The sequence below is a fragment of the Pseudorca crassidens genome, chromosome 1 (assembly GCF_039906515.1).
Source record: "Pseudorca crassidens isolate mPseCra1 chromosome 1, mPseCra1.hap1, whole genome shotgun sequence".
NCBI classification, from domain to species: domain Eukaryota; kingdom Metazoa; phylum Chordata; class Mammalia; order Artiodactyla; family Delphinidae; genus Pseudorca; species Pseudorca crassidens.
In genome coordinates, this window is record NC_090296.1 from 111,907,737 (window position 1) to 111,935,508 (window position 27,772).

The 27,772-nt window shown below is 48.1% G+C and overlaps 3 protein-coding genes and 2 long non-coding RNA genes across 20 annotated transcripts in view; 3 read left to right on the forward strand and 2 right to left on the reverse strand.

Annotated features, from left to right (window-relative positions):
- USP3 (ubiquitin specific peptidase 3) overlaps window positions 1-10,719 on the forward strand; it is a 214,180-nt gene extending 203,461 nt beyond the window's left edge. For all 7 annotated transcript variants that reach the window (XM_067749616.1, XM_067749624.1, XM_067749605.1 and 4 more), the window contains 4 exons: window positions 3,967-4,085; window positions 5,284-5,397; window positions 5,557-5,624; window positions 6,945-10,719. In XM_067749616.1, the coding sequence (XP_067605717.1) occupies window positions 3,967-4,085; window positions 5,284-5,397; window positions 5,557-5,624; window positions 6,945-7,110 (467 nt within the window). In that variant the 3' untranslated portion in view covers window positions 7,111-10,719. The remainder of the gene's footprint in view (window positions 1-3,966; window positions 4,086-5,283; window positions 5,398-5,556; window positions 5,625-6,944) is intronic.
- The window catches only part of LOC137230411 (uncharacterized), a 124,475-nt gene extending 113,756 nt beyond the window's left edge, over window positions 1-10,719 (forward strand). Inside the window, exon 2 of the long non-coding RNA XR_010946133.1 lies at window positions 8,394-10,719. This is a non-coding gene — a long non-coding RNA (uncharacterized lncRNA). The remainder of the gene's footprint in view (window positions 1-8,393) is intronic.
- LOC137230405 (uncharacterized) overlaps window positions 1-16,914 on the reverse strand; it is a 61,031-nt gene extending 44,117 nt beyond the window's left edge. For 2 of the 3 annotated variants that reach the window (XR_010946127.1, XR_010946128.1), the window contains exon 1: window positions 16,780-16,914. This is a non-coding gene — a long non-coding RNA (uncharacterized lncRNA). The remainder of the gene's footprint in view (window positions 1-16,779) is intronic. The other variant, XR_010946125.1, reaches the window with a different exon arrangement.
- Window positions 13,165-17,831, forward strand: FBXL22 (F-box and leucine rich repeat protein 22). The gene is made up of 2 exons (XM_067749723.1): window positions 13,165-13,736; window positions 16,770-17,831. The coding sequence occupies exons 1-2, from the start codon at window positions 13,402-13,404 to the stop codon at window positions 17,113-17,115; spliced, it is 681 nt and encodes a 226-aa protein (XP_067605824.1). The 5' UTR covers window positions 13,165-13,401; the 3' UTR covers window positions 17,116-17,831.
- A 5,395-nt stretch (window positions 17,832-23,226) lies between these two features.
- Window positions 23,227-27,772, reverse strand: part of HERC1 (HECT and RLD domain containing E3 ubiquitin protein ligase family member 1) — a 215,167-nt gene continuing 210,621 nt past the window's right edge. For all 8 annotated transcript variants that reach the window (XM_067749780.1, XM_067749809.1, XM_067749799.1 and 5 more), the window contains exons 77-78: window positions 27,068-27,373; window positions 23,227-23,866 (exon numbers count right to left, since the gene is read on the reverse strand). In XM_067749780.1, the coding sequence (XP_067605881.1) occupies window positions 23,681-23,866; window positions 27,068-27,373 (492 nt within the window). In that variant the 3' untranslated portion in view covers window positions 23,227-23,680. The remainder of the gene's footprint in view (window positions 23,867-27,067; window positions 27,374-27,772) is intronic.

Genomic DNA, 27,772 nt, shown 5'->3' on the forward strand with positions numbered 1-27,772 from the left:
GCCAAAGCAATCTAGAGAAAAAAAGAACAAAGCTGGAGGTATTATGCTTCCTGATTTCAATCTGTACTACAAAGTTACAGTCACCAAAACAGTATGGTATTGGCACAAACACAGACACATAGATCAATGGAACAGAATAGAGAACCCAGAAATAAACCATGCATACATGGTCAGTTAATTTATGACAAAGGAGCCAAGAATATGCAATGGGGAAAGGACTGTCTCTTCAATAGATGATGTTTGGAAAACCAGACAGCCATATGTAAAAGAATGAAACTGGACCACTATCTTACACACAAATTAACTCAAAATGAGTTAAAGAATTGAATGTAAGACCTGAAACCCTAAAACCCCTAGAAGAAAACATACACAGTAAGTTCCTTGACCTCAGTCCTGGTGATGATTTTCTGGATCTGACTCCAAAAGCAAAGGCAATAAAAACAAAAACAAGTGGGACTACATTAAACTAAAAAGCTTCTGCACAGCAAAGGAAATCATCAACAAAATGAAAAAGCAACCTACTGAATTTGCATCATATATCTGATAAGGGGTTAATATCCAAAATATATAAAACACTTGCACAACTCAATAGCAGAAAAAAACAATCTGATTGCAGTCGACCCTTGAGCAATGAGGGGGTTAGTCCACGTATAATTTATAGTCGACCCTTCATGTCCACAGTTCTTCTGCATCCATGGATTCAACCAACCACAGGCCATGTAGTACTTACTACTAAGTGTGTATTTACTGTAAAATACATGTATTTATATAGTAGTAAATACATGTAGTATTTACTACTAAAAAATATCTGTATGAGTGGACCTGCATAGTTTAAATCTGTGTTGTTCAGGAGTCAGCTGAAGGGGGCTTCCCTGGTGATGCAGTGGTTAAGAATCCACCTGCCAATGCAGGGGACACGGGTTTGAGCCCTGGTCCGGGAAGATACCACATGCCACAAAGCAGCTAAGCCTGTGCACCACAACTACGGAGCCTGCGCTCTACAGCCCATGAGCCACAACTACTGAGCCCACATGCCACAACTACTGAAGCCCGTGCACCTATAGCCTGTGCTCTGCAACTGCAACAAGAGAAGACACCGCAATGAGAAGCCCGCTCACCACAATGAAGAGTAGACCCTGCTCGCCGCAACTAGAGAAAGCCCGCACACAGCAATGAAGACCCAACACAGCCAAAAATAAATAAATTAAATAATAAATTTTTAAAAAGTCAGCTGAAGGAATGGGTAGAGGATCTGAATAGACATTTTTCCAAAGAAGACATACAGAGGGCCAACAGGTATATGAAAAGATGCTCAACATTATTATCAGGGAAATAAAAATCAAACCCACAGTGAAATACCACCTCACACCTGTAAGAATGGCTGTCATCAAGAAGACAACAAATAACAAGTGTTGAGGAGGATGTAGAGAAAAGGGAATCCTCATACACTGTTAGTGGGGATTGTAAATTGGTGCAGCCACTATGGAAAACAGCATGGAGGTTCCTCAAAAAATTAAAAATAGAACTGCCATATGATCCAGCAATTCCACTTCTGGGTATTTATCCAAAGAAAACAAAAACACTAATTTCAAAAGATATATGCACCCTCATGTTCATTGCAGCATTATTTACAATAGCCGAGATATGGAAACAGCCTAAGTGTCCACTGATGGGTGAATGGGTAAAGAAAATGTGGTACGCACACACACACTCACTCACTCACATGCACAATGGAATATAATTCAGCCTTGAGAAAGAATGAAATCTTGGGACTTCCCTGGTGGCGCAGTGGTTATGAATCTGCCTGCCAATGTAGGGGACACGGGTTCGATCCCTGGTCTCGGAAGATTCCCACATGCTGCGAACCAGCTAAGCCCATGTACCACAACTACTGAGCCTGTGCTCTAGAGCCTGAGAGCCACAACTACTGAGCCCACGTGCTGCAACTACTGAAGCCTGCGCGCCTAGAGCCCATACTCCACAAGAGAAGCCGCTACAACGAGAAACCCACGCACCACAACGAAGAGTAGCCCCCGCTCGCCACAACTAGAGAAAAGCCCGCGTGCAGCAATGAAGACCGAACGGAGCCAAAAAGAAAAAAAGAGAAAGAATGAAATCTTGCCATTTGGGACAACATGGATGTATCTTGAGGGCATTGTGCTAAGTGAAATAAGTCAGACAGAGAAAGACAAATACCATATGATCTCACTTATGTATGGAATCTAAAAAACAAGCTCATAGATAAAGAGAACAGATTGATGGGTGCCAGAATCGGGGTGGAGGGTGGGTAAAATGGGTCAAAAGGTACAAACTTGCACTCATAAAGTCACAGGGATGTAATGTATAGCATGCTAACTGTAGTTTATACTGTATTGCATATTTGGAAGTCACTAAGAGGGTAAATCTTAAAAGTTCTCATCAGAAGAAAAAAATTTGAAACATATATGGTGACTAAAGGTAACCAGATTTATTGTGATCATTTTACAATATATACAAATATTGAATCATTATATTATACAACTGAAGCTAATATAATATGTTATGCTTTATAAAGTATGCTTAAAAAAAGAAAAGAGTACATGGGCCTCTGGCTACATGCTGGCCTGTGTAGAACCCGGCCCACATCTAATCCCTGCTAGACCTTGCCCCACTAACTCCCCTGAACGGGCTCTTTCTCACACTCCCTCTAGTGCCAAGGCTGACTATGACTTGAAGACTCCAAGCACAGCGAGAGTGTTGCCTTTCCTTATACGCTAGGTCTGTGCTTGCAACCCAACTTCTCAAACCAAACAGTATATTGTTTAAAGATGCATAAATGCATATATATGGAACATAAAGACAAGCCAAGAAATGATTAAACGGAGGTCAGGATAATGACTGCTTCTGGGGTTGGGAGAGGGTTGACTGGGATGAGGCACTCAGGAAGCTCTTAACAGGGCTGCCACACAGGCCGCCCCCTGAACAACTCTAGGGGATGCCATTCACGTAAACTCTGGCTTCTCAAGTACTAGAGTCCATTTCCTTACTGGAGTGGTGAGTACATAGGCATTCATATTTCTCTAAAAAAATAATATATTTATTCTCACAGAACAATACATACATTTTATTGATACATGGACTTCTGAATATATTACTAATTTTGCCAAGCTTTGGCAAACTGTTTCTATAAAGGGCCAGATGGTAATGTTTTTAGGCTTTACAGCAAATAAGGTCTACGTCACAGCTGCTCCGTTCTGCTGTTGTAGTGTAAAAGCGGCCACAGAGTATATAAATGAGTGGGTGTGGTTATGTTCCAAACTTTATTTACAAAACCAGGTGGCTGGATTTAGCTTGGGGCCAAAGTTTACCGAATCCCAGATTACACAGTTAAATCTTTAAAAGAAAAAAATATAGCTGTGGTTTATCTAGGGGATTCTGAGCAGTGTGTGAAGCAAAGGATTCACTGGAGATATATAATAGGAAGGTCAATAATGCAGCCTTCTGTAATGTATGTTTATTAAGTTATGACTGAAAATGTTTGAGGTAAACTTGACATTTTTATGAACTTGGGGCTTTGTCCTTTGTTATGTAAGATACTGAGAGAAAATTGCTCTTTGAACCTTGATTTCATTAGGGAACCATTTTTATCAGAATTATCCAGATTAATTCTTTTACTAATAATGGTAAACCCAACTACAATAATACCATCTGTCATGAATTGATCACCATCAGATTATTAGACATGATGCCAGGCACATTATACATGTTATTTCTCTTCCTCACAACAGTCCTTCAATGTAGACTTTTTTTTTTGGTCTCCATTTTGCAACTGAGAAAGGCTGACTCTTCTAAGGTCATATAGCTAATAAAGCTGAGATTTGAACCTGAGTTGTTCAGCTTCGAAGTTCATAGTCTTTTCTTCCTACAGTACACTGCCTCTATAAAAGACATCCTGTTTTAATGCTGCCCAAATCAATTTGGTTTTAGATTGTCTTCGCAGTTTTACCGACTTAGAAGAACTTGATGAGACAGAGTTATATATGTGCCACAAGTGCAAGAAGAAACAAAAGTCCACTAAAAAGTTTTGGATTCAGAAACTACCCAAGGTAAGTGTTGAGTTTCAAATTATAATGCAGTTTTGAGGGAAAAAATGCTTATGACTGACTGGAAGACAAATTATTTTTCTAACTTTATACTTATATAATCTGTTCTGCATTGGTCTCTAAGGGTTTCAGTAAAACTAAATACACCCTTTAAGAATTCATAAGTAAATATGTCCTAATCACTATTTACAATGTGTGGAGGTTTTTTTTTCCCCCACCATGCCCCTAACAAGCACTTCTCTGACACCATGGGTGTCCTACAATTGAACTCAGTTCTAACACTATCTACCCAGAGTTAGAATCAGATTCCACAGGGTAAGGGCTCAGTCCCACAAAATCACCCTCCCCATCAGACACCAGTCACAAGCCCAGGTTGTTACTTTGTGCATTATGCTTCTCAACTACAAACTACAGACTGAGGGTTCCTGTGACCCTATCCCTGGACTTCAGACACCAGTTGCAAGTCCACATTGTTACCCCTCCTTGTGACCGACTAGTTATAAATCAGAGGTTCCCATGACCCCCTCCTTGGGTTCTATTAATTTGCTAGAGCAGCTCACAGAACGCAGGAAACCCGTTTGCTCACTAGATTACCAATTTATGACAAAGGATGTTAAAGGATACAAATCAACAACCAGATGAAGAGATACAAAGGGTAAAGTCCTGAACAAAGGAGCTTCTGTCCTCATGGAGTTTGGGGCCCAGCATGGTGGCACGTGGAAGAGCTCTGGTTCCCCAGCCTAGAAGCTCTCCAAACCCTTTGCTTTGGGGCTTCATTACACAGGCTGACTGATTAAATCACTGGCCACTGCTGATCATTCAAACTCCAGTCCCTCTCCCCTCTTGGGGGTCGGGGGGGTGGGACTGAAAGCTTCAACTCTCTCCTCTCTTGATTTTTTGGTTCTTTTGGCAACGAGCGCCCATACCTCATTAACATAAAAAGACACCTTCATGGCTCTCGTCACTTAGAAAATTTCAAGGCTTTTAGAAGCTCTGTGCCAGGAAAGGAGACAAAGACTAAAAACATACTGTTATAAATCACAGTACCACAATAAGGTATTCATGGAAGAAACTAATATCAAGAATCCAAAGAAAAGCTGGTAGGCCACCTAAAATATTATTTCAGAGACATTAGTACCAAGTAGCTAATTTTGATTGAAAGGTAAATTGTTTATAATTTTTGTCTTTATCTCTCATCCAGGTGCTATGCTTACATTTGAAAAGATTTCATTGGACAGCATATTTAAGAAACAAAGTTGATACATATGTAGAATTTCCCCTGAGAGGCCTAGACATGAAATGCTACTTACTAGAGGTAAGGTAATTACCTTTGTTAGCCTGGTGAAAAGATGGCTTTTCGGTAAAATTAAGTCTTCACAAATAGAGGGTAGAGGTCACTGAGGTAGGGAGATGCCGATGTCATTGACCACTGCTCCTAACTCAGTGCTGGGATACCTTCTCCCTTGTTCTGTAGCCTGAGAACAGTGGCCCGGAGAACTGCCTCTATGACCTTGCTGCTGTGGTGGTGCACCATGGTTCCGGGTGAGTATGCCAGCAGGCTTCTCAGGGCTGGGGATACAGAGTGAAGACCCACAATTTTGTACCACTCCCGATGACTCTCCCCAGACCCCCTATACTAGATTCAGATTCATTAAAGTGCATGAAGTAGAACCTTCCTTCTATCTTGGTGGGAAAGAATATTCCTGAGGACGTTGCAAAGCATGAAGAGAAGGCACATGAAACCAAAATGGAGAAGGGTTCATTTGAGCCCAGTATTTGGAACCAGTCTGTTGTTCACAAAATCCTGAGTAGTCTTTACTCCAAAGCTGTTGATTTCCTTGGCCAGTTGATATTTAAATGGGGGGAAATGGGGGATTATCTAGAATAACTTTACTTCATGTCATCTACTCTAAAGGTGCATTTCTTATTTTGTTAAATGACACTCTCGACTACTTTTTCCCCCTGAAGGTCTGCATTAGGGTATATACCTTGTTTCTGGTCCGCTTGAGAATGGCAGTTTTACCTTCAGACTTGGCAAACTGCAACCCATGTTGAAAATCCTTTTCCCTCTGAACTTTGTAGACATTGCTCCACTGACTTCACCGTTCATAGTTATAAGTGACAAGTCCACACGTGTCTGATTCTCATTTGTTTGTTTTTTCCTTTGGACTTGAGAAATTACATCAGATGCATTTCTCTTTGGTAGTTGACAGGGGCACTCTTAAGTCTGATGTCTTCAGCTCATGGAAATGTTGTAAGGGTTTTTTCTAGCAGTTTATGAAGGTCTCTATTCTATCTACAGGCTTTCTCCTACCCAGGAGGACTGACTGGGGTTCCATGTGTGAGTGGGTGGGTCATGCTGAGAGAGAAAAGCCTTTGATGGCCAAAGTAGGAGGGAAAGTGCTTCCCTGGAGGCAGATTTCTGTCTTATGCTCAGGTTTCCTCTAAGACTTCCTGGTCCTCAGTTTTCCATGTTTCCATAGGCTTTGACCTCTGCTTGTTAGGTTGAGAGCTCCTTCACTGTTTGGTTTCTCTGTTAATCCAGTACCATGTAAACACTGCTTTGTGTGTCCTAAAAAATCCTCAATTTCTGGTCAGTCCATGGCACTCTTCCCTGTTTTCCAGTGTCAATATATTCCTTGTCATTTCAATGAGTTTTGAGAAGATAAACACATGAGCCCAAGCAACTATCTTAAATTACAAGCGTCTAGGATTTATTCTCTAATTACAGTACTTATTAAAATTTATTGTCTACCTGATAATCACAAAAGAATCTATTGTGATTTCTTTTGTGATTCTGTAGTCTTTTTCTTTTGTGATTTCTGTAGTCTTTTTCTTTGATCATCTGACCTTTCCTTACAGGGTCGGTTCTGGACATTACACAGCATATGCAACTCACGAAGGTCGCTGGTTCCATTTCAATGACAGTACTGTAACACTGACTGATGAAGACACCGTTGTGAAGGCCAAGGCCTACATCCTTTTTTATGTGGAACGCCAGGCCAAAGCTGGGTCGGATAAACTTTAATACCTCCTCCAAATCATTATTCGTCAACTATACCGGACAAACATTTCCAATTTTCCATAAATACTTGATCCAAGATTTAATTTCATTATGCACTTTTCAGTTTCCTATTTTGGGTTTAGTTTTATTTTGTCAATGGTAGTGACTTATTGAACATGGGCACCAACTAATTTTTTTTTTTAGTTCTACCAGAAAACCTCAGCAGATATTTTGATTTGCTGCTTTAGTTGTAATAATTCAGTTTTTATATGTAGTTTCAAGAACTTAGTTCTATTTGACTTTTTTATATTAATGTTCAATTCTTACTTTGAGGCACATTTACATCAATGCATTGTTACTCTCACATGCTGAAAGGAAGATACGTTCCTGATTGTGAAGAGCAACGTAACCACCTGCTGCCTTCTCACAGCTGTAACGGAGATCAGGTTGGCTCAAAATCAGGGATCATGTGTGCACGTAATTTGTGGCCCACAAGATTTCAGTGACTGCTCAGTAATCATTCTCTTTGCTTGTAAAAGATAACTGAAAGGGCATCATTAAGTAGACCAGGTAATTGCTGCTCTTCGTATCTCTCAGAGCTGCACTAACTAAATTTGTTGGTTCAGTTGTAACTATGTTGCAAATTCAAGAATTACCTTTTTTTTTTTTTTGATTTTGGGGTATTTTCATGGAGATAGGAGTACTGAAAACTCCCAGGAAGGCCAAATACACTTAAGTGTTTAAAAAATTCCATGACTCGGCTACATGTTATCCAGGTGTTATTTATCCACTGCCATGAAACATAGCTTCTGTTCGCCTTTTAGAGTCAGCACCTAATTCCCTGTTAGTTGTAGCACCGGGATTAACTGCATGTCCACTGTAGTCTTACTTCTTACTTGGTCACCTGAGGTTGAGATGCTACCCTCCAGAGTTTATTCTGACCATCACCTAAACGTCGGGTAATACTGTGGGGTCTGCTTCCACAGAAGGAAACGAAAGTCTTTACTAGTCTAAGTTTTAACAATTCTCATTGGCCCATCCTCATAGCAGAGCAATTGAAAATATTTTCACTTTGAATAAGTAGAGTTTCTATTGTTGAGGTTAGTAGTCTGTTTTAAAATTTTCAAGAAAAGGGCTTCCCTGGTGGCGCAGTGGTTGAGAGTCTGCCGATGCAGGGGACGCGGGTTCGTGCCCTGGTCCGGGAAGATCCCCCATGCCGTGGAGCGGCTGGGCCTGTGAGCCATGGCCGCTGAGCCTGCGCGTCCGGAGCCTGTGCTCCGCAACGGGAGACGCCACAACAGTGAGAGGCCCGCATACCACAAAAAAAAAAAAAAATCAAAAAAATAGGCACCAGCACTATTTAGATTTAACTCAAACTGAAATCTCGAACCAGAATCCCATCTGATGAAGGTAACTGTGCTTTCTGCAAGTGCTCCAAGCCAGCCTGTGGATCTTGGGGTGCTGGTGGCATGATGTGCAAAGTAATGAGAGAAAAGGAAGGAGCTCCAGCTAGGCCTGTGGGATAGGACCAGGCACATTTTCATGTTCATTTCTTGTCCCAGTCATTATTTTCCTCCCTTCCCGATTCTCTACAAGTTGTTACAAGGGGCAGAATGTATTTCATGTTAAGCCAGCCAACCAGACTTTTTGCTATTCCTGTTTTTCTGTTAAAAGAAAAAAAATAGTCCAGATAATTTCTTAAGTGTATGAATGTAAAAGAAAGCTGGGTGGCTCTCCTCCTAGGTTGGATGTTTGCAGTTGCAGGAGCAGATGTGCTCTATTTCCACTTTAATATTAGCTGGGTAAATCCCACATTTTCTCAGAGCAGAACACATCTGCTATATACTTTAACTAGAAGCAAATTACAATTATGTTTAAACTTATACTGTCCAATACAGCAGTCACTGGCTACATATGGTTAGTTAAATGTTAATTAAAAATAAATTAAGAATTCAGTTCTCCAGTCACACTGGCCACATTTCAAATGCTCAGCAGCCACACGTGGCACAGGACCGCCCAGGTCTGGGACAGTTCCACCGTGTGAACCCTCTCAGACAGCACTGGTCTGCACTTTCACTCCAGAGAGAAAAGCTCTGCCATCGTGTTTAAGTCTTACAACTTAGAGTGCCTAGAATTAAGAGGGAAACATGTATTTAAAACAGTTCACAATGTTAAATCACACAGGTCGAGCCATGTGAAATTCTATTGGACTGTTTTTGATCTACAAAAATGACAGTTTCACATAATTTGATCTACTATATCAGTGCGTTAACACCACATGTCATTGAACTTGAAACGTGCATCTCCTCTGATCTCCCTCCTATGAATCCAGGCTCTTTTGTTTAGAAGGTACACAGCTGTAACTTCTAACATTTGCACTTACATCATTAGTCTCTGGACAGGCAGCAGTTCTAACTCCAGCAAGAAAGCCTCGGGCAGTGTTGATGGAGGAAAGTGGCCTTTATACCGCATGGAACTTAACAACAGACTAGACTACTTTGTTGGGGAAAGTGGTCCTCACACAGGCAACACTGTTGGCTTAGGAAATGAACGCATCTCCTCTCTGAATTCCGTAGTGTTTTTATTTCTTGATTTTACTCCAGCAGACACGTCTGAAGGGTATCATGAAGGTTCTTTGGAAAAGTGACTGGACCCGTGTGAACTGTCCACTTGAACCCCAGCGATGTAAATGTGCCTCTCTGTATTTTGACATTTTTAACTGTGCAGCTGTATCACGCCTATTTCAAAAGCTCTTCGTGCTCTTCGGGGCTCTCCCCTTGTGCCGTGTTGTCTCTAGCGTGTTTGTGGCTTCTCGCTCAGAGAGCAGTGCTGAGGCAGGGCCTCACGCCGAGTCACAGGGCTCCTCGGAACAAGAAAACTTTCTCAGAAGTCCTCCCACACAGGTGGGTGACAGAAACAGTTTGTGGCAACACAAATCTCTCTCCATGGTGGAGAAACTTTTGCTTATCCACTGTATTCTACTCAGTGTCTAGTGATGACAAATGTAATAGAATAAAACCAGTAAAGTATATGGGCCCTGGTTAAGTGTTAAATGTGTGTCTCACCTGTGGAACCTGCTCAGCAGCTTGGTTTCCGGGGTTGGGGGCATATTTATTTCTTACAGCCAAACCTCTTCTTCATTGGTTTAGTGTACGTACATAAGTCTATTTAGATATACTTATCCCACTTCCACCTCCACCGTCCCCTAAACTTTCTCACATCCCCCCTGTTGCTGAAGTGGCCTCTTCACACAGGCCCTGGAGGAGCTCCTGAGCAAAGTCCGTTCCTGCATCCAGGGCATGGGTCCCACGGGATGAGCGTATGGCCGCAGGAAGGTGCCCATAGCACAGGAAGGGGTGGGCGTGGGTGGCGTCATGCTGTGGTCCAAGGTCTGTGCATCGCCTCACTGGGTGCAGTACCTTCCCCCTCAGGTCTGTGAAGGACTCCAGACTGCCCTCTGTGAGTGATGGTTGTGTGTGACGTAATCATTTCCACTAAAACCTAGTCTGTGTGATGCTGAGAGGATTAACTGTGCAAGTGACTGATTTCATTTAAGTTGTAATCACATCCCTTTTCTGCTTCACCAACCTGAACTGTTTTATGGAAAGTATCATTAAAGATCTGGTCTCTTTCCTTTTGACTATTATTTCTGAACACCTTTCAGTGGAGCATAGTAAGTGATGATGTACTTAGCTCAAGCTACAGGCCGTTAGAGTCAGTCAACAGGTAGTAGTAGGTTTTTACAGACCCCTCGCCATCTGGGGCTGCTGGTGCACATGGGCCCAGACGGAGTGACCTGGAGGGGCAGGGGAGGGGGGTGGTGGGAGAGAGCCTCTAGTGCCTGCGTTCAGGTCCTGAGGGAGAGCTCGCCCGCAGTGAGTGACTTCATCCTGTCTTTCCCTGTGACACTGATTTTATAAAAATGAGGTCCACTTGACTCCTTTGGAGCCAGACTCGACTCTGAGGAACTAGGTTTGGGGCTCCGAGCAAAGGATCGCCTTTTAAAGCCAAACAGGCAAACAAGTGCCATTGTTAAAAAATAAATATTCTGCTTTACACCCCTGTCTGCCCCCATGTCCCCTGCAAACAAGCAAAAAAATCAAGACCCACCCTGTGTCCACACCCATCGTTTTTCTGTGTTACTTATTTGCCTGTTTCTATCAGTCTTCTGAAACTGAAGACAAAGGCGCCCGCAGCCCAAATGGTTTTGCCTCCAGTTCCCATGTCACATGTCTCCTTTTGGCAGCTGTGTTGGTCAGAGGCCATAGCGGCTACTGCTGCAGCCCCAGAGCTGAGCTCCACAGGGCGGAAAGGGAGGAGCTGGGAGGAGCTGCTGCCACCACCCCCAGGCCGCAAGCCAGATCCCTCCCTGCAGGCAGGCAGGCACAGGGACCCACCCTGCATTCTGGGGTGCTCCCTACAACCCCGCGGGACGAGCAGCGAAGAGGCCAGGCTCTGAACGTTCACCCTGCCCACCTTTCGCTGTTCGAGCAGAGCTGCGGGAATGCAGCTTGGAAGCCACGAGGAACCACAACGACTCTCCCCTGTGGCCAGCACACTTAACACGGCTCTGCCTTTTAGGAAGGTGAAAGAACCAACTACTTCCAGGAATCAGCCCTCTAAAAAGTACTGGTTTGGAAAGGATTTGGGAGTGAAAGTGGAGATAATAAGGCTTTCTAGTAAATCCACCTCTGGTGCAGCAGTACCGTTTCAGTGGGTGAGTGTAGCTAGAGCCCAAAGAGGGACTCTGGCTGTCAGCTTTAATTTGAACAATTAAAACGATTAGCTTGAAATATGAGCAGTTCCTCGTTAACCTTTCCTTGAGAAACACATCTTCCTTTTGGCTGTTTATTGGTTCATGTTTTTTTTTAAGGAAAGTCACCCCTTCCACTTTACCTTGGCAGTGGCCGGGTACCTGAGGCACAGGGGACCACTGAGACCGGCTCCTCAGAGCCAGGGTGCTGGCTAGAACGCCTGCTTTCTCCCCTAGGCTGCATTCTGCTTTTACAGGCAAAGCTGCACCAGGTCTGATTGAGCCTTAGTTCCCGAAGAGGGTCCGCCCTATGTGCCTCATCTGTGTTACTCCACGCAAGTGGAAACAAAGTATTCCCATTCCTTCCCATTCTAATTATGTGGGAAAAGGGACAAAGGTAACCACTGAGGTGGTGTTCCCTGGTCCAGGAGAGGAAAAATGGTTCCTCATCTCACTACTGTAGCCCACAAACCAACCAACCAACCGGTACACAGAGCTAGGCGTTCACAGGAGGGGAAATGCGGTAGGGTCTGGTGAATGATTGGGACTGAAGCAGTATTAGAAAATGGATCCATGGACTGAGAAATCTGTTACTTTAGGAAGGGAGAACTTAATGAACAACCTCCAGGCAACCTGCCTAGCAGCTTAATTCCAGGAGCTAAAAGCATCCCTCACAAGGAGGATGGTGTGTGGCAGGCTTAAAGGGCAAAAGAGTAAAATACTTCAACTTAAAATTGTTTCAAGCAGTTTTGTATTAAGAGCTACCTCATCCATCCTGACATTTGGGGAAATACAGACTAGATACAGCGGGACACATATCTGGAAAAATGTAAAGCCAAGTAAACTTAAGTTTAAAACGTGACACACACAGAAGAACCTTGGAGAGATAAGCTACTTAAGACAAATCTTTTATGGAAAAGCTCAGGGTAAAAATACAGCCAACTGGGAGACCAAAGAAATCCCTGCGCCTGGAGGAGAGCAGCAGGATTTGAAGGTAGCTCAGCCTGGAAACCATCACTACTGAACAAAGTGACAGAGGAAAGCTTCTGCTTACACCTCTGAGCACAAAACCGTCCCCCTTAGCTCTTCATAGACAGCAGTCTTCTTCCTACTAAGAGGAGAGCAAAAGACTCATACTGATGTCCTAGGAAACAAAAACAGATCCTATGTACAATTAGAGTCCCTCCCAGTGAGTAGAGACTGCAAGCCCAGACAGAGGTGGTCCAGCCAGCACCACAGATGAAAATGCCAAAAGAGCTCTCCGCCTAACACCACGGTCAGCTAAAAGGAAAGAAATCCCTTTTAGGGAAGCTATTTAATTTCAATACGCTGCTTTTCTGCCAGGATTTTCAATTCCTCGGAACATAAGCCGAGCCACGGACTGCTGCACGTGTGTCTGGGTCTGGGCTTCCCCGCCTCTTCAGAGCAGCAGCACCAGTTGTTGGCCAAAAATAAACACCATTCCTCAACCATATATGTCCACCGGCCCGGAGCTGGGGAGGAGGAGCAGGAGGTAGGTCAGGACCCCGGGCTCCAGCCACACTCCGTGGCTGCCGTGCACCATGCACATCACCCAGCTCAACCGCGAGTGCCTGCTACACCTCTTCTCCTTTCTGGACAAGGACAGCAGGAAGAACCTTGCCAGGACCTGCCCCCAGCTCCAGGACGTGTTTGAGGACCCCGCGCTGTGGCCCCTGCTGCACTTCCGTTCCCTCACAGAACTCAAGAAGGACAACTTTCTCCTGAGCCCGGCGCTCAGGAGCCTCTCCATCTGCTGGCACTCCAGCCGCGTGCAGGTGTGCAGCATCGAGGACTGGCTCAAGAGCGCCCTCCAGAGGAGCATCTGCAGCCGGCACGAGAGCCTAGTCAGTGATTTCCTCCTCCAGGTGTGCGACAGGTAGGCCGCCTCTGAGCAGCGCTGGCATCCAGAGCTCTGGGAGGCTTCCGGGGGTCAGGGAAGAGCCAATACAAGAGCAAGACGGCTTTGCTTCGGGGAGCCTCAGACTAGGCCCAAGGCTTAGACCCTCCAGGCCTGCCCACTGCGCAGTCCCCAGAAGATGGATAAAATCCTGGGGGAAACGGGCACCAATCCTCCTCTTAGCCTCACGGGTCTTGGAGCTGCTTCGGCAAAGAGGACAAACTTGGCTTCAGCTGTCCCTGTGTTTCAGGCGGCCGTCTTCCCTGGCAGCCGTTAAGTGCTGGGTAGGTCCAGCTGGGCCTTCATTTTCAAGGTCAGGCTCCAGGAAGAGGTTTCTAGATTCAGCAATCAGCTCACCCCTACGATTTGCCCCTAGCAAGCAAACCCCAAGACCTGTGAAATGTGGCTGAGGAAGGAGAGTTAGGGTGCTCAGCCCTGGGTTAGCTGACCAAGCCAGGCTCCAGAAGTAGGGGTGGTGATAATGGTTTCCTTATTAGAAACTCACTAATCCTCACGGTACCTGAAGGAGAGAGTGTTTTAGCCTAAGTTTCAAATGAGCAAACCGGAACTCATGACAGGTTGTGTGACTTGCCCCGGTCTAGGATTGCCGGATATTAGCAAATAAAAACTCAAAAGGCCCAGAGAAATTTGAATTTCAGATAGATGGAATAATTTTTTTGGTGCCTGTCCCAAATACATCCTGTATTTGACCTGTCAACCCCACAGAGGCTTAGCCATGGGTTAGACTCCCTTCACAGTCACAGCCTCCTGCCTAGAGCAGTCCATGCAAGAACAGACTCTCACCGAGACTTTACCAGTCCTGTCCTAGCCTTTGAGGAAAGACACCCCCTTGTTTACTAACTACGTTCAGTCAGCTTGCTGCCACCCAAGTCTAACAGCTGCTATATCCTCTGGCAGCCCAACAAGGAATGGGAGGAAATAGTGTAGTGGCCTCGCCCCCCCCCTTTTTTTTTTAAGGCAAGAGAAGAAAACAGAAGATGGACTTGGGGCTGGTCCCTGATGGGACCATGACATTTTGATGAGTTTAACAAGGCCCAGAAATCAGACTGGAGGGCGATATGTATGGGGTGAAAAGCTTGCCCCGGATCTGCTGCATTCTTGTTGTAGGGGAACCAGGTTTAATCCCCCAAACCAGCAAGGTGTGGACTGGACCTCCAAGGCCACTGTCTAGGTATGGCAAGGGTCCCCAGTGTCACCAAAAAAGCAAAGGGCTCGGGGCTGAGTCCCCCAGTTCTGCTACTGTCCAACCATGTGACCCCAGCCCAAATATTTAAACACTTTCAACCTCATTTGTTTATCTGTAAAATGGGATAAACTACCTTCTCTCACATGCTGAAAGGATTAAATGACACAGCAGCACCGGCACATAGTAGGTATCGATAAGTATGCAAGAAATCTACACCTGGCAGTCAGCTGGGGAGAGGGGTTGTGAGAGGAAAGCTGAGGATGGCTGGGCAGGGAGGGAGCTGGCTTTTTCTTTCTCTGGTTTCTTCCTGCATCAGGATTATTTTAAAGGTTCTTACAGGAAGGGATCATTTAACAGCCCTGGGGCTTAAACCCCTACCTAATCCTTACCACCACCTTGAAAGTAACAGTATCTCTGCCTGACAGATGAGGAGGTGGCCCAGCAAGGTTCGGACATTTGTCCTGGGTCACACAGCAAATATGTCACAGGCAAGTCACTTGAGCTCCCTGAGCCAGTTTCCTCATTCATGAAATTGGGGGTGGAAGGTTGACATGAAGACTTAGGAAGTTGTGTGGACTTGGGAAGACAGGATGCACTCGGCGTGTGGATGTGGCCATGACCAGTCTTTTAGTTCCTCACCTCCTTGCTCAGGAACAAGGGAGCTGAGCTGGCCCAGGCAGGTGCAGTCAAGGGGCAATGGGGGAGGCTGATGGGGAGAGGGAAACCCCCTGTGGCCCGACTCCAGCTCCCTCTGGCTACAGGAAGCCAAGGCCTGCACCGCTGAGACAGGTCCTTCTGGACTGGAAGCGGTCTGGTCCTGCTTGCTCCCAGGAAACATGGGTTATGATGGCCTACGGAAGGTCCTGTACAGGTTCCAGATACCCCAAATCTCGCTTAATCATCACAGTAGTCCCACTGGTAGGCATTATTCCCTCCCTGCCATCCACTCCCAACACACTCCCCCAGGTAAACTAAGGCTCAGCGAGTGGCTTAATCAAGGTCATGGCGCAAATAAGCCAACTTTGCTCAAATCTTTTCCCCCAGCAGTTGCTGGTAAGGTTGGGGCAGAGAGCCCCCCCCGCCGCCCCCAAAGCTTTCTGGACAAGCTACCTGTACCCCTGATTGTACCCACCTCAGGCCTGGGTCTAGCTACCTCCAGATCCTGGCCTGTGACAGGCTGGCATCCCACTGGAGATGCAGTAACTGTCTCAGTCAACTGAGCTGAAACCAGGGCTCTAGAACTCAGAGCGAATACTCAAGAGGCGTGCCCCGATGGCCTCACGGGTTGGAATGGGCCTGACTCTAAGCCACCCCACAGGAAACCCTTCCTCTCTGCACCGTCCTGCCAGGAGCATCAGGGCCTCAGCTTGAAGCTAGACTGGAGCGGTCACTCCGCACCGCTTTCCTCACCCCCACCCAAGGCAACAAGTCTGAAAGAGCCAAAGAAACTGTAGCCGACCCTCCTTGGAACCAGCATCGCCTATGTCCACAGCAGGGCCGGGGCTTGGGCTCCTGGGACTAAGAGCCCAGGCAGATTAAAGTAAGGTGGGGTGGAGTGGCAGAAAGAACAGGGGACATGGGACAGAAGCCCCGGTTCAGATCCCGGCGTGTCACCGCGGGCAAGTGCCCGAAACTCTCTGGGCCCGTTCCTCCTCTATAAAAAGCGGGAGGGCCTGCCCGGTCTCCCAGAGCTGGCACGGGGACCAACCAGGGAGCTAAGGGGCGTGACCGGGGGCGGCCGCACGCTAGCACGCTAACCGCACCCTCCTCGGCCCCGGCCCATGGTCACCGCGTTCTCTCCGCAGGTGCCCCAACCTGGCATCCGTCACGCTGTCGGGCTGCGGCCACGTCACCGACGACTGCCTGGCGCGTCTGCTGCGCTCCTGCCCGCGCCTGCGCGCGCTGCGCCTGGAGAACTGCGCGCGCGTCACCAACCGCACGCTGACGGCCGTGGCGGCGCACGGGCGGGCGCTGCAGACGCTGCACGTGGACTTCTGCCGCAACGTGAGCGCGGCCGGCCTGCGCCGCCTGCGCGCCGCGTGCCCGCGCCTGATTCTGCGCGCCGAACACAGCGCGGCCATGATCCCCGACCAGCTCCCGCGCGGCCTGCGTTCGCCCGGCGCTACCCTCCGCAAGCAGCTTCTGCGCTAGGCCGGGCGGGCCGTGTCTGGGACACCGGCCCTGGGCCTCAGGGCTGGAGGAGTGGCCTGCATTGAACAACAGTCCCTAGACAGCCGCCACATCCTCAGCCAAGACGGGGATACGAGCGCCTCCCGCACATTACGATTTTATACATTGGCTCAGTGCAAGGTTTGATGGCCAGATGCTTGAAAAACACTCTGGTGTTTCTCACTAAACACCAGCACCCTTCCCTGTCTCCCCTAAGCACCCGGTTCTCCGCCTGGCGCTGCGCGGGAGCCCTTAGCCCATACTCCCCGGCTGAGGTCGCAGTTGGGGGGGGGGGTCTAAATAACAGCCGTGGGGAGGCGTGGCCGCTCGGAGCTACCCGGGGGCGCGTCTCCGTGCCGCACCAGCGGGAGGAGGGGAGGCACCCCGGGCGCCGGGCGCTAGAGAGCCATCGAACGGGTTACCTAGAGGCTTTGCTCCGCGCCGCCCCCCCGCCCCCCCCCGAGCCCGGTAGCCTTTCATCTGTCAGATGCATTCCTAGCAGTGACTGCAAACGCGACTCTAGAAAATTCGCTTGTTGCTGTGATTCTTTCATAAACTGGATTGTTATCCTTATTTTATACCGTTCTCCCATCATAAAGGGAAACAATCATTGGAAAAACCCAAAGTAAAGACATAAAAGCAACAGACCTGGTTAAATCCTTGGTTAACGAAGCCATTAAAAGCAATGCAAAGTTAAATTTTTACCTGCTACATTTGCTGAACGTGGGCGCACGCCTGGAGTTCAACTTAAGGGCTTTAGTCACTGGTGCCCCACCTTTAGCCACCAAAGGAAGGGCTCTCAGCCATCCTGCAGCCTCCCGGTTCTAGGTACACGGGGAAAACTTTGGGTAAGTGGGGAAAGGAGGGAGAATGGTGGAGTAATGGGTGATACTCACACCCTGGCTCCTCCCATCACCAGCTGAGTGAGATCAAGGCCCTTTAACCACCTGAGGCCAGGTGTTTCTTCTTTGTGAAAGGGGCTCCTGATGCCTACTCAATGGGCTGCACGCCACAGGCCTGCAAGGCCTGCACTTGTCCAGCTTTAAGACTGAAGAAAGAGCCCAGAGTCAGCAGCAGACACATCAGTGGTTTAATGGATGGAGGAATCTTACATGTCTGAAGCAAGGCCCTGGAGTGACGCCCCACTGTGCGCAACTGATGGTGGGCAGGACGAGGTGGCAGTCCTCGCTTGGTGGGGGGGAGGGGAGATTACCGGTTATAGGGGAATTGATGTCAGGTGAGCTCATTAGTTACGAGGGAAACCAGTGGAATGGCACGCCCCTCACCACCCCTTTGATAAGAACAGCCTCAGCTGGGGCCTGGGACAAGAACAAAGGAAGATCAGTCATGTGTGTAAGGTTTAGGTGAAACAGGCACTGGTCAGGCAGGGGATGTAAAGACAGCAAGAGAACAGCCATCTTGAGAGGCCTGACCACACACATGGGTTCCTTAATTCGTTGCTCCAATATTGGGGAAACAGCAAGGAAAAAAAGACATTCTCATGGAGCTTATGTTTTACTGGGGGAAGAGACAGTAAGTAATTGGTGTATAAGGGGATAAGTACTGGGGAAAAGGGAAATACAGGGTGAGAGGATATTTGGGAATTGCTGGAAAGGAAAAAGCAACTTAAAAGCGGTCGACCAATGTAAGCCCCATTGAGAAGGAGGCATTTGAGAAACGAAGTGGGGGAGAGAACGGTGCAGAGTCTGGAGGAAAATATTCCAGACAAGAGGCAACAGCCTCCAGCACAAAGGCCCCAGACAAGGAGCATGGCTGGTGTGTTATGGCTGGAACAGAGTGAGTGAGGAGGAAAGGTAAGCAGGAGAGGTGATGAGAAAAATAAGGGAGAAGAGGGGCCTCACCCAGGCCTCAGAGATTATTATGAGGATGAAACGAGAACTGGAGATCCCCCACTCAGGCCACCTCCAGCAGGTGCCAGGGCCCCAAGAAGACGACGGTGAAGGCCCAGAGGGGCTGAAATTTCTCTAGGCAGAGCCTGTGGGCAGGCAAACAGCACCCTACCTCGCCCAAACCCCTCCAGGGACTGCCGAAGGCCTCAGTTGCTGCCCCTGGGCCCCTGGTTAGACCATCCCTTAGCCCAGAAACCGGTAACCGCACTGACCCTGGACCGGCATAATCCTTCCTCATCCTTGTGTGGGGAAAGCCAGCCCTGCCAGGCCACCAGCTGCGGTGGAACGCGAGGGCCTACCACTAGCCTGTGAGACCCAGGTGTCCTCTGGGTGATTTTCTAGTTTACCCACCCTTGCTCTGAACTCTGGAGAGAGGCTTTGCAGGAAATTAATTTTTCAGCCACTACTGCAAACAATGTTGAAAGAAAGCTCAGGCTTCCAGGGACTTAAATGTTTGTTTAAAACAGAGCCACTTAAACCCCATGGCTTTGCTTTCATCATCTCTGATAAGCCCCAATTCCCAGAGGTCTTGTTTGCCCTAAGTTGGTGGTTTAGTCTGGGGGAAAAACAGGACCTGGTTTCTAGCTCTCCTCTGACCAAGGGCAGGTCAGCCCTCTTCAAACCTCAGCTTTCTTACCTGTATATTGGGATAGCTAGAGAATCTTGTCTGCAAAGTTCTCTTAAGGGTTATGAGACTGTGTTTGTAAAGCAAACAAAGGTTACTGTATATTCAGCTGGAAAGCGGGTAACCTACATTCCCCTGAGGTTCCTTTCCCCCCAGAAGCTCTTTTGTAAATGAGGGTTAAGTTCCCCTTGATGCCTAGTAAACCCTCACGTACCAAGACTAGTGATCACAGAACGAAAGCTGTGCTGACAGTTGTGTCCAGCATGGTTTCTAGGGCTCCGGTTAGGCCCTGCCCCCTGCACAGGACCTTTGCGTCCCTGAGCCCAGGCCCATCTGAGGTACTCCTGGAAGGCAGACACTACTCTCCACGCTGCCTTCTAACAGTCCCTGTGCATTCACACCGCCAGGCACTGAGCAAAGGCACTGGACAGAACACAGTGCCCTGGCTTAGTAAAACAGCTTTCAAGGTCTTCTCTCAGATTTGCATAGAACAAGGGGCACTGCATGCTTAATCAATCCACCAATTCATTCATCTCACAAACATTTACTGGGTATTGGGCATGGGCTGGGCCAGGCCCTACCTCAAGGGAGTCACTCTAGTCAGAAGACATGCAGCTGGGGTTGAGGGGGGTTTTGAGCACTCTCCCCGCTCTGCCAGCCATAACTTCTGACAAGTTATGACTTCTCGGAGCCTCCATTTCTCTATTTGTAAAATAGGACCAGTACACTCTCTGTGACACTGTGCTGAGATTCTAATTGTGTACTGCCTGAAGGCAGAGGGTAGGGAAAGGCGTCCTCACGTCCACAGGGGGCTAGAAAATCCAAGTGCCCAGCAGAACTCACAAGAAGCAACACGTGATGGAGGACACGGCCTTTGAGCCGAGACTGGAAGACTGACCACAGCTCCCATAAGGTTGGTATCAGCAGCAGGCACGGCTCAGGAACAGTCAGGAAGCCCAATGCTTGTCCAGAGAAGGGCGAGCTGGGGGAGATGGGAGCCTGACCCATAGCCACTGGGAAGTGGCTTGGGGATTATCTGTGCCCTCACAGCCTCCATTAGAACACACCACAGACTTTGCCCCGCTCCTGAATGCTCACTCTTTTCACTCTCAGTCGTGGCCAAGGCAGCCAAAGTGAAAGCTAGTGGGAGGCTGCAGAACCTCAGCACTGGGGCAGGACAGTGCCCCCTAGTGGGAGGCTGGCCCCAGTCACCACATCATACTGGCTAGTCGGCTGACCCTCAACGCCAGCAGAGGCTGGGGCCGCGTGCTCTGAGGTCAGGGGCTCCAGATTGCTCCCTAGGAAGCAGAGCCCGCTGGAGGGGGTACACTGTGCTCTGAGGCTTGTCTTACAGGGACACACTGGCCTGTTTTGGCACAGGCTGAATGTTTGCAGGGGGCTGACTGAGCCCCCTCAACTCCACCACTGGCGTGCTGACAGAAAGCCAGGACTCGCAGCTCTCGTCTGTAAGTACCTGTGATCCAGCACTTTCCCTCTCCTGACCTCGAATTCTTGGTCTGTAAAGGGAGAGATCATCTGATGCCTTAGTTCTACTATTCCTCCAGCTCTGGGATTCAATGCCCAAGACTTGCTTTTTGCTAAAAACCGAGCTTACCACATATAGGTTTCATCTCACTGGCAGTGCTGGGCAAAGGCCCAGAAAAAAGCTGCACCTTGAAAGGGCCTTTAAGGAAATCTAAAGGCTAGGGGGCCAAAGTTCTCTTGAGACTTTTTACGGGTGATAAAAACTGCAAGGATTTGTTAACTGAATGAGTCTAGCAAAGAAAAAAAAAAAGGCCTAAGCCTCTATGGGGGTTGAAAGTGAACTATGGGGGAAAAAAATAGGGGCACTAGGCTCATTTCAGCTCCTCACATCAGGGACTCACACCTCCTCCTCTTTCCCAGAGCTTCCAAAGTTCAGAGGACAAAGAAAAATGACAGGTTTCCAGCAAAGAAATGGCATCTGTTATAAAAGCAAGGTGTCTGTGCAGGTCTTCCTCACAGAGTTAGGCCTCCTGAGGAGCCACCCGTTAGGCCCGACAGGTGGGGCCTGAGCATCAGCCTGCTGCGGGTGCCCTTTCCCCTGAGTCCAGAGGGAACTGCGGCAGCAGAGCCCAGAGCCTCACGAAGGTCAAGGCCTTCTTGTGATTTAAAACAGTCTGAGACTGCAGACGTAGCCTTCAGCTCGGCACACCCTCAGCCCAGCCCACCAAGAGGGAGGAGGTACTTGTCACGGGGAGCCAGCCCAGAAGGCCCGAAGAGACCCTTTTGGCGTTGTCCAGGATCTCAGCAGCACGCAGAGGCCGTTCTTCGCTGAGAGAAGTTCCCTCCTGGCCCAGAGGCCCGGACAGGGCCTTCCCACCCCCCAAGTGAGTGCTTCAAGCACAAAGACCTTCACCGCTGCTTCTGACTGAGCTCTCAGATCAAGTATTAAAGGCTCAGAGCCCCCTGGGGGTCCCCAGAAGCTGTGGTCTCCTTCTGAGACACAATGCCAGTTGAAGCCTCTTTTCCATAAAAATGAAATGTCTTCATTCTAAATATTATCAGATATACTCACTGGGAAATATCCATGCACCACATCATCTTAGCCAACAAAACCACATCTTCCTTCCAATTTCTCTTCACAAACACACACCTTTTACCTTCCTGGTGGAAAAAAAGCGCCTATAAGGCTCTCTGGCACCTCATTTGAGCAGGCTGTCAGCCTTGACCTTGTCCATGAAGTACACTGGAAGTAGCGTGCGGCATGAACTTGTAGTGGATGAAAGAGAGAAGCCACCCAAAGGCTGTGCCCTCTCCCTGTTCCCACTCGCAGAGCCTTCACAGCTGCTCTCCAGATAGCCCTTTCTCCCAGGACCACATGCTCATTCTGACATGCCTGAGCAAATGAACACATCGCCCAGGGCCTTCAAAAGGTCTGGGTTTAAGCACCAAGGGTGTAACCCCTTCCCCAGTCCCCTGCACAATTCCCCACCATCATTCAAGGACATAAAAGCCACGCACTAGTTCTCAAATTCATTCACACGTTCACATGGTCACTCATTCATGTACGCTAAGTGCCCACTTGGCTGCCCTTCCAGGGTAGATGACACGTTATTGTAAACTACCCCGCTCTTTAATTCCATCACTGGATCCGCTGGCTCCTCAAAGGGCGGTGACGGTGGGCAGTCACAACTGTATCACTTTAGTTAGTTTCCTCCTGGCCTAGTAGAGCTGCATCCCGTACCAGGCATCCTGGGGCTGTTCAAGAAAGGCTCCTATTAGCGTGTTACACTTTAAGCCAGCTACGGAGAAGGAGGAAGCATAGTGCTAAAGGATGGACACAGGGACCCTGTAGTGAGGGAACACAGTGAGAGACCAAGGATGACAGAACCAATGAACACAGGAGCTTTCACCTCAGGGGGCTGCTATACCCACGTGGCCCTCTGCTCTGTCATTTCCAAGCAAAGCCCAGTGTGAAGGAATGTTTCTGATGAGTCAAAAAGCTGTCGGAGTGAAACTAGTCTGAAAGCTCATTCTCTCTTCATCAAAGCTCCAATAACAAAAGCAGCCCATGCACTGATTCCTGAATTGGCTTTATTTCTCTGCATAAGGAACCCTGCACAGGCAATTCAAATTAAAACAAAATAAATATATGAATATTCATGTAAAACTGTCCTTTCTAATGAACAATTATACACAATGTACAATTTCATGTTCACTGGGTGGGTTTACAAAAATGTACCATTCCCAACTAAAAATGCACCGAAATGGTTCCATGCAAACTTATCAAAAGTGACCACAAATATGGAGGGAAAACCTGACTTAGAGCACTTTGTCTTTTTTTTGTACAATCACAGAAAAATAAAAACATCTAATTTCTTTGTTACATTTAGAGTAACTAAATGTGGCCACTGTTTATAATGTCGGTTTATGTTCCTAAAACATCTATTAGTTACCATAAAAGTGTATCAGCATTAAGTTGGAAGTGAGCATTATCGAGAAGAAGGAGGGGCGACGGCACCCTGGGTGGTCAGTAGTCAGTGTCGGAGCCCTCAGCGTTGTCCACGTTTCGCGAGAGCATGTAGTTGTCCATGTCGATTGAGCGGCAGTTGTTGATGGCGTAGCGCAGGCGCTCAGCCATGACCAGCTGGCTGGAGTAGGGCGGCAGTCTCAGCTGGAAGAAGCAGGTCTGTGAGGTAGGCAGACTGTCGTAAGGCTGTGGAGAGAGAGACCCAGAGCCATGACTGCAGCACTGGGGTATCATGGGGGGAGCAGGGCTGCTCATCACCACCACCCCCAAAGTCAGGAAAGCACTTCTCCCTGCCTTCAGGTGGGCTCCACGGACATGACTGACTGCACGGCCACCTGGAGAGCAAGCAGAGACTTGGCAGTGGTAGGAAGAGTGCAGGCTCTGGTGTCCTGTGGCCATCTAGCTTTTGGCGAAGATGCTTCTTTCCTCTCCTCACTCCTCCAAAGCCCTCATGTGTGAAATGAGAATGAGCCCTGACTGGCAGGGTTACCTGGCAGAACACACTTCGCACAGTGCCTGCCACAGCGTAGGAGTGCAACAGAGTTTGTTCCCTTTCACCAAGAGGGTGCAAACTTGAAGCTGCTACAGGGATTCCCCCAACAGAGCCAGTGAAATGGAAGGAACAACTGTAAGGGAGTCACCACACTCCTCCTCCCCTCACCGTCCTCCTAGTGAGCATTCTGCCATCCTTCACCTGCCATGGCCACCAGCACACCGCTCAGATGAGGAAGGAGCAGTTAATGAAATCCCAGCCCAGCCCTTTAACCGATGGTGATGCAGTCGTTTAAAATGATAATTATGAAGATTAGCAGCAAAACAGAAAAGTGCTGGAGATAGACTGTTAGGTGGAAAAAGCAGAATACAAAATTCTAAATGCGTCATGCAAAAATGCATATGCTTGATGAATTACACAAAGGTGAAAGGTGAAAATGGCTACCAGTAGGAGGGACAGGATTCCTGTCCCTCCCCGCAAACACTGTCCTGCCTTGCAAACACAACTGTTTTCCAAACTATCTGTAATGATAATGATTTACATTGTTTTTATAATTTTTTTAAAAATGAGTTTTTAGAAAAGAACCTGCCCTCTCTTTCTCGTTGAACTCCTTGAAACCAGCCCTCCTCCTCCTCGGAACTCGCCATCAGGTGAGTGCATTTCCGAGAGGTGGGAGATGGAGGGCCCAGAAGCTTAGCTGTGCCAGAGCCAGTGATGAATGCAGAAAATCCTCAACCCACAAAGACATTAAAGGGGAATGTCAACAGGTGGCTCTGATTTGGAAACTAGAGAAATGGTTGAAAAGTCACAAAGCAGAGACCCATAGTGGTCAGTTTGCTGAGGCTAAAACCCCTGAGGCAGGGGATTAATAGTGGATTAACTCCTGGGATGGCAGGGTAGCCCAGGACAGATACGAGGCAAGGCTTTTTTCCAGAGCTGAAGAGAAGCAAACCATTTCCTCCTCCCCATCTTTCTCTGAAGCAACAAAACAGATTTACAACTTATAGTTTCTGGCAAGTCCCATCGAAAATTTACAGAAAGGCTCTTTTCATAGCCTTTCCTGTGCATGGCCTCTCCAGCAAGCCCAGGAGTGGAGCCCAGGCAGGCAGCCTCGGGAGGCAGCAGGGGAGGGATGGCTTTGACTACGGCAACTTTGAAGGGGTAGTTACAGGAAAAACACCAGACGGGCAGAGACTGAAACCTGATGAAACTGGTAGGATGGGCCCTTGAGTGAGGAGGTCCTACCTTCCTTACTGTTTCCGGAATAAACACCATGGGCCCCGCTCAGGGGACTGCCCAGCTCACGGCGGGTGGAGGAGGAGAAAGAGGGAACACAGACACGTCTAACTTAATGTTAGGTTCGAGGAGTGTACCAAGTGTCCAGGAGATGGATATAAGAAGATCTAAGTCTGCCTGGAGGAATAGTCAGGAGGCATAGGAAAGCATCCAGAAGGGCTTTTTGGAGGAGATGACATTGGTATTGGGCTTAAACGGTGAGTAATTGCTTGCCAGGCATAGATGGAAAGGGATGGGAGGAGAACTTACTAAAGCAGTGGGAATAGCCTGCACAAAGGCAGAGACATTTAAAAACAGTGTGACCTTGGGAGTTCCCTGGTGTCTTAGTGATTAGGATCCCAGGCTCTCACTGCCGTGGCCTGGGTTCAATCCCTGGTTGGGGAACTCAGATCCTGCAAGCCACGCGGTGCGGCCAAAAGAAATCTCCCAAAACAAACAAACAAACAAAAAACCCCCAAATAAAAAACAGTGTGGTCTGTCAGGAGAAAGGCAAGCAGCCCATGATGGCCAGAACATAATAAGCATCAAGAGGTGATATCAGAAGGCGGGGCAGAGGCCAGACTGTGGAGGTGTTGAAGACTGCTAAGGTGGCTGGCGTTTATCCTGGAGTCAACACAAGGGGCCGCTGAACGGTGTGAAAGGAAAAGAGTGACGTGGTTAGAGAGGTGCTTGAGAAAGATGACTCTGGCAGCAGTGTGCATTTAAGCCTCTAAGCCCTTTTATTCCTAAGCCATCTGTCAAAACAGCAGCTGGGCTGGAGCTCTGCAGCAGGGACCTTTCATCAGGCTGCAGGGAAGCTGCACTGCCTGCTCCGTGATGCACGCCACGCACGTAGCCACAGAGCACGTTACTGCTGCTCCCTGTGTCTTCACGTTCCTTCTGGAGCATGTGCACCAGTTAATGGTTAGTATCTTCATGAAAACAAATAAACAAGACCGTGTCCCAGTGCAGAAGTCACACAACGAAAAGGCATAGGAAATATGAGGCAGAGGCAACATGGTGACACTTCTGCCAAGCTTAGCTTTCATTCAGGAAGTTACTGGAAGATTCAGTGAAGGTTGTTGGTTGTAGTGTGCTTTCTACATCCATTTAGGACTTTTTTTAAAAAAATTAATTTATTTATCTTTAATTTTATTTATTTATTTATGGCTGTGTTGGGTCTTCGTTTCTGTGCAAGGCCTCTCTCTAGTTGTGGCAAGCGGGGGCCACTCTTCATCACGGTGCACGGGCCTCTCACTATCGCGGCCTCTCTTGTTGCGGAGCACAGGCTCCAGACGTGCAGGCTCAGTAATTGTGGCTCACGGGCCTAGTTGCTCCGCGGCATGTGGGATCTTCCCAGACCAGGGCTCGAACCCGTGTCCCCTGCATTGGCGGGCAGATTCTCAAGCACTGCGCCACCAGGGAAGCCCCATTTAGGACTTTTTAAAATTGAAGTTATGTGATGTTTCTAAACAAGTTTTTGTGCTTGATTTTTTTAAAAAGTCTGGAAATTCCAAGCATTAATCCTGAATTGGCAGGCCTACTTGAAGCCGAACATGCAAGCATCAAGGAAGCAATAAAGGCACACATTACCAAGGAAGAAAAAACATCTTACTTACTCTATCAACCTTCATGATCTGAAATCTCTGAGAAATATCTGCAGTGTTGGCTGGTAGTCGAGATCTTCCAGACACAAACCTCATGAAAAGCACCCGCTCCTCGTTGGAGAACTCCTCCAGCGTGTGCCAGAACCACTGCACCAGCTGATGTTGCTCATCCACCTCCCGGTACCGCACCACCTTCTTCAAGACTTCTACAGAGATCTCGGGCATCCCGCACACCATCTGCTCCAGCTGCTTTGCTGTGAGGAGGGACAGCAGCGGCACAGGGACGATCCAGGACATCCCTTCTCGGACCGCGGCCACCTGCTCCCAGGAGAGGTTGTTCATTCAATGTGTGCGCATAGACTGGGCACCCACGGTGGACCCAATTGGGCCGGGCACCTCGTGCGTGCTCGTCTTCTCCCAGGCCCTCTACTTGTCCCTCAGAACTGGCATGACTGCACACGGCCCAACCTCCTTGCCTCTGACCCTATGTTAGAACTTCTCCCTGCCTGTAGGACTCATACACTCCTTCCTGTCCCAGTTCAAGTCAATCCAGGAGCCCACCTTCCCTGCCCCACAAAATCCCAGCCCACTGGGGCCTTCCCTAATGCCAACCACACTCCTAACCACACACGGCCATGGGCTGTTAAACTGTGCTATGTGGGATACTTTGTCTTCTCATCAGGGTAAGAAGCTCTTGGAGGACGGGTCTAGAGCTTC

Coding starts and splice junctions, on each gene's coding strand:
- FBXL22 (XM_067749723.1), top strand. CDS start 13,402: ATGCACATCACCCAGCTCAACCGCGAGTGCCTGCTACACCTCTTCTCC. Junction 13,737..16,769: donor CTCCTCCAGGTGTGCGACAG/GTAGGCCGCCTC, acceptor TTCTCTCCGCAG/GTGCCCCAACCTGGCATCCG.